Raw genomic sequence first — 6,045 nt, 5'->3', positions numbered from 1 at the left:
TTTGATCTCTTTCTAGGGTTCTTTCATTTCAATATGGAGTTTTATGATTGGGCTTTGAAGTTAATGAATTGGGATTTCTTTTTCAAACCTGAGTTGCGTCTTACGGTAAAAGAATTAACATTTGTTAATAACATCTACTTTTCTCATGATAATAAATTAGGAACATGGGCTCATTCAATGCCAGGAATTATTTTTAGGAAGAACTAGAGGACTTATATTTAATATGTATTTATAATTATATTTTTTTTTTCATAAAAATGCATAGGTCGTTTCTTTTTTTCACCTCATTATGGCACTCCTCAATCCCTTGGCTCCATCAGTGGGTTTATTTGATGAAATTCGAAGAACTAGAGGACTTAATTGGCCCATTTGAAGTTCAGAGACTTTGGCTATTAACAAAGTATATACACACTGAGAAAAACTGCAGTTATCCGCAGCAGAACATGCGAGTAGGATAAACATGATGCAAAATTTCTAGCAACTACCTTACTCTTTTGGGTCTGTTTGGTTTAATTGGTGAATATAATTAATAATTGTTACTGATAACTGCTAATTGATTATAGGTGATATTTTTTAAGTATATAGTAAAACTGTTTCTAGTCATTTCTGTTGATATGTAAAATTACTAATAAGGATACATATTATATTGCTATTTTTATTATCGAAATAAACATATTATTAATTTATTATACAACAAATATAGAATTTTAAAAAATGTATATGCATAATTTTTTTTATCATATAAGAATCAACTTTATAACTAATTTAATTATTAGTTAAAATATTTTTATATTTATATATTATTTCTTATAATTTTGAATAATTTATTGATATAAAAATTAGTTTAAAGTCACAAAAATATTGTAATTAATAAATTTAAAAAGGTAATAAAATCTAAATAAAGAATAAAATTAAATAGTTAATAACTCTAAAAGGATATTTGATTTAGCTATTATATTTATTTAATAGTTAATAGGTATTCAAATAGTTAAATCATAATATTTGATAAAATCTTTTAAAAAATAGTTAATAATTGATAAAATACCTATGAGCTCTGCATTTTATAAGGGCTATAATTAGTGTATTTAGTTGACATTTTGAAAAAATAAAAAAAGAAATCCTATCTAACGTTTTGTATTTGTATGTGACGTGTGTGTCTGTCAATGTAGTTTTCCTTGATCTTCTGGGACAGTGGACAATTTTTTATTTATTTTCTAGATTCAGGTGAAATGCCAAATTTTCATTTGAGATCTGATCAAGGTTAATTCCTTAAATTAATTTTGTATTTTCTTTTGCAGGTAACCAGTTGCAAGCATGAGTTCCATCTTCAATGGTGTATTTATTTATCATGAATTTTGGAATTTAGCATTTGTTCATCTCTCCAAATTCGTTTTCCTTTTTCCTTTTTTCTCCTATTTTAACTTTTTAAGTGTATTAATTAAATATTATATTACTTTAAATTATTTAATTTTTATTTATTTAACAATAACATAAATAATACGATAAAATAAATTAATAATTATATATATTTTATAATAAAATATATTATATGATATATATTTCATTACTTATTTTATATATTCATAATAATTATTAAATATTATTTTATTAAATTTTTAAAATAAAAATATTATCATTGCTCGATAATTACCGATTAATAATTATCTGGGTAATATCTATCGATCATCAGCTTTGATTTACATAAAAAATAGCCCTAAAATCAGCCGCACGTGGGTGATGATGACCCTAATGTTAGGGTCCTTAACAGCTATGTTAAGAATTTATGTCAGACTATAAAGAAGATTAATTTTAGTATAATTAATTCAAGTAGAATAAAAATAATGTTTGGATTAAAACTTATTGATTTTTTTTTTATTGTAATTTGACAATTCCAGCATAAATAATTTATTTTTGATGCAATGCCGTTAAGTTGACAGTCCAAGTAATACCACATTATTGCAATAATAAAAGAATTTTTTTTTTTTTAAATGAAATCGATGAATCTGATATAAACAACAAGAATGACCCTAAAATTTTACAATTAGAAACAGAAAAGTAGCTTTCATATTTTGGGGTGAAAATTGACAATTTTATAGTTTCGAAGGCTTTGGATACATCAGATTGAACAAGTTCTTTCCCGATCACTCAGCTGGAATTTTTTCCATCCACACCTTGTCTTTTTTTTTTTTTTTTTTTTTTTTTTTTTTTTTTTTTTTTCTCGTAAGCTCAGACGATTGAAATTAAAATTTTCCACAATCATAAAATTGTTTTGTTCAATTTTATTTTTTTTTAAAGGAATTTTTTTTTAATTAAAAAAAAGTTAAATTCTTTTACTTGTTTCAAATAGGGGAGAGCAGTTTTCGATTTAAACTGAAAAATCGATTCGAACCGATTCAATTCGGTTCAATTGGTTCAGTTTTAAAATATAATCAGTTTTGTTCGGTTTATAATTTTGATAATTTTAGTTAATCGGTTCGATTCGATTATTTTCATAAAAAAAATCGAACCAAAATTATTAATATATATAGGAAATCAAAGAAAATCGAACTAAATCTAATCGAACCGAAATAAAAAATCAAATCAAATCGAATCGAACCAAACCGAAATAAATAAAAAAAAAACCGAACCGAACCTTAAGATTTTTGAGTTTTGATTTCTATTTTTTTTTGTTTTTATGTTTTATTATTTAGATTTAATGTTAAAAATATGAAATTTTATAAATTTCGGTTTGATCGGTTTAAAACCAAACTGAACCGATATTTATCGATTCGATTCAATTTTCTCTTATTAATCGGTTTAGTTCGATTTTTAAAATTTTTTATTTTCAATTTTTGGTTTTATTGGTTCGATTCTGCTCGAAACCGAACTAACCCTTTGCACACCCCTAGTTTCAAATATATATATATGATTTAATAAAAAAAACAATTTCTTGCAGATTCGTAGTTTTCAAACAAGAATATGCTATCTTTCTATCTGCACGTTACAAAGAAAATATGTGGCCAGTCTTTCTCTCTTGTTATCTTTTCTTCTTCACCATAACTACAAGTTATAGTTTCTCTTACAAGGATAACTTCTTTATTTTTGTTTCAAGAAAGTATGGATAGTGAATCTTGTAAACCTCACATATTTTTCTTCCCCTTCATGGCTCATGGCCATATGATACCAGCAGTGGACATGGCCAAACTATTTGCTTCACGAGGCTTAAAGGCAACCATAGTCACCACTCCTCTCAATGAGCCTCTCATCTCCAAACCAATCCAAAGATTCCAAAATTTGGGTCTTGAAATTGACATCAAAATACTCAAGTTTCCGACCATTGAAGATGGATTACCAGAAGGATGTGAAAATCTAGACTTTATCACTTCACAAAATATGGGGTGGGATATGTTGACTAAATTTTTCACAGCGACAGCACTGTTTCGAGAGCCCCTTGAGCAGCTCCTGAGCGATTGCCGTCCTGAATGCCTTGTTGCCGACATGTTCTTCCCTTGGGCTACTGATGCTGCTGCCAAATTTGGGATTCCAAGGCTTGTGTTTCATGGCACTAGTTTCTTTGCTTTATGTACTACAATGTGTATTGCACTGTATCAACCACATAAGACAGTTGCATGAGATTCAGAACTGTTTCTTGTGCCTAATCTTCCTGGAGATATAAAGCTCTCGCAAAAGCAATTGCCAATTTTTGCAAACGAAGATGCTGAAGATTACTTCACAAAGATAATGAAAGCATCCAGAGAATCAGAGGTAAAAAGCTACGGGGTGGTCGTCAACAGTTTCTATGAGCTCGAGCCAACTTACGCTGATTATTACAGAAAGGTTCTGGGAAGGAGAGCATGGCATGTAGGTCCAGTTTCACTATGCAACAGAGAAACTGAAGAGAAAGCATGTCGAGGAAAAGAAGCCTCCATTGGTAAGCATGAATGTTTGAAATGGCTAAATTCCAAAAAACCCAATTCGGTTGTTTATCTATGCTTTGGAAATGTATCCAACTTCAATTCATCTCAGCTGAAGGAGATTGCTACTGGTCTTGAATCTTCAGGGCTGGAATTTATTTGGGTTGTTAGGAGAAACAAAAGTAGTGAAGAAGAAGACAAGGAAGATTGGTTACCTGAAGGATTTGGGGAGAGAATTGGAGAAAGGGGACTAATCATAAGAGGTTGGGCACCACAATTGCTGATTCTTGATCATGAAGCAGTAGGAGGATTTGTGACTCACTGTGGATGGAATTCGATTCTTGAAGGAATAACATCTGGGGTTCCGATGGTCACATGGCCTGCAGCGGCTGAGCAATTCTATAATGAAAAGTTAGTGACACAGATACTAAAAATTGGCATAGGTGTTGGTGCTCAGCAATGGAATATGTATGGACATGGCATTATGAGTGAATCTATAGAAAAGGCAGTAACTCAAATTATGAAAGGTTCAGAAGCAGAAGAAATGAGGAGAAAAGCGAAGGCACTTGCAAAGATGGCAAGGATGGCTGTCGAAGAAGGTGGATCCTCCTGCTCTCATCTTAATGCTTTGACTGAGGAACTGATATTCAATCTTCATTAAACAAATTATATTGGTGAGCATTATCCAGCCAAAACCGATGAAATAAGATTAATACTGTTCTTAGCTAGTTATCATCAATTGGGTGTATATGAATGATTTTAAACCAAATTTTTTTTGGATTTATTAGGATTTTCCTCATCAATTTTATGGTCCATAAAAGATTAATCTCTTCAGATTCGTAGGTACCCTTCTCAACAATATTTTTTCTAAGTTTTGAATCTGAGTTAGTCCATTGAAAGCACAATGGGCCTTATTGCTGCACCCAACACATGTTGATATTTTGAATGGGCTTACATGTGAGTGAGTTAAGTAATGTTTTACATGATTGAATATCATTATTATGATTTATAATTTTAGAAAGTTTTGAATTAAGGCTATGTTTGACACAATATAATTAAAGATGCAATATAATCGTGATTACATTATATACTTAATTACCTCTTTTAGTAACACAAAAAAAATTAATACAATGAAATGATAATTATATAATTTAATTAATTATACTTTAACTAATATAATAATTATTACATATAAAAATGAGTGTATTCATGTTTCCACGTTAAATTGATAATCAATTTGGGTGCGTCAAAAGTCCTATGGCCTTTTTCTCATGTGTGTGTAGAATTGCGGGTGTATCAAGAATGCTAAGATCCCAATTGTGTAATGTAAATGTGCCAATCTAACTTCTAATTTGAACAATTGGTGGGAAATAAAGGACCGAATTTTTCCATGGGCTTCTTGACTCCACTAGATACATTTTGTCAAGATCTCTGTTGTCTCAACTTTGAAAATTTGAGAAAACTAGAATTGATTGCAGTAATTAAAATATCAGTTGTGCATAAAATTGTGCCTGCAAATTTGTAGACCTCTAATCTTATGTCCCCATAGAGCTACACATATAAAGCAACGAGGAGTCCAATAATGAAAATACTAAAATGCTTTAGGGATGTTGAAAATGCCAAAGAAACGAAATATAATGTTCTACATGATTAAAATAATACTTAAATAGGTTTATAGAAGAAAAATAAATAATAAAAATAAAATAGGTTAGAGTGTGCAAGAGGCTTGTAAGTAAAGCGTAGACCTCTATTGCTCTAGTTGCTCCCAACCTAAAGCTGCACTAGACTAGACCGGAGTAAGCTTTAAGGAGTGCTAATTGAAGCAAAACCCATTAAGACTTTGCTAAAGCTCATATTCAGCTAACATGGGTGGTTAGAAAATGAAACTAGACTTGTTCTTGCTCTTAGAAGAAGAAATCAAGCCAAAATAGGAATAAAATAAGAGTGAATAATTAAAAAATAGATTAAAAAATATAAATATAGGCAGCAATCTTTTGCTTGCTAAAAATAGGAATGAGAGAGAGGGAAATAATCTTGCTTTTTAGGAAGTTAAAATAGCTAATCAGGAAGTAGAGAGGAAAAGTCAGATCTTCCTAAATAGCTAAGAAGCATATAAATACATCTCTAAAATCCTAAACAAGACACCAATATC

The 6,045-nt window shown here is 29.9% G+C and overlaps 1 protein-coding gene across 1 annotated transcript; it reads left to right on the top strand.

Annotated features, from left to right (window-relative positions):
* The first annotated feature begins 2,986 nt into the window (after window positions 1-2,986).
* LOC110663373 (scopoletin glucosyltransferase) lies at window positions 2,987-4,979 on the top strand. Its single transcript, XM_021822650.2, is given in 2 exon segments — window positions 2,987-3,910; window positions 4,040-4,979. Coding segments are annotated over 2 exon segments (1,329 nt in total). The 5' UTR covers window positions 2,987-3,096; the 3' UTR covers window positions 4,555-4,979.
* The last annotated feature ends 1,066 nt before the right edge of the window (window positions 4,980-6,045 follow it).

Source organism: Hevea brasiliensis, chromosome 14 (assembly GCF_030052815.1).
Source record: "Hevea brasiliensis isolate MT/VB/25A 57/8 chromosome 14, ASM3005281v1, whole genome shotgun sequence".
Lineage (NCBI taxonomy): Eukaryota > Viridiplantae > Streptophyta > Magnoliopsida > Malpighiales > Euphorbiaceae > Hevea > Hevea brasiliensis.
Note: the sequence above shows the minus strand (reverse complement) of the source record. Positions and strands in the feature narration are given on the sequence as shown.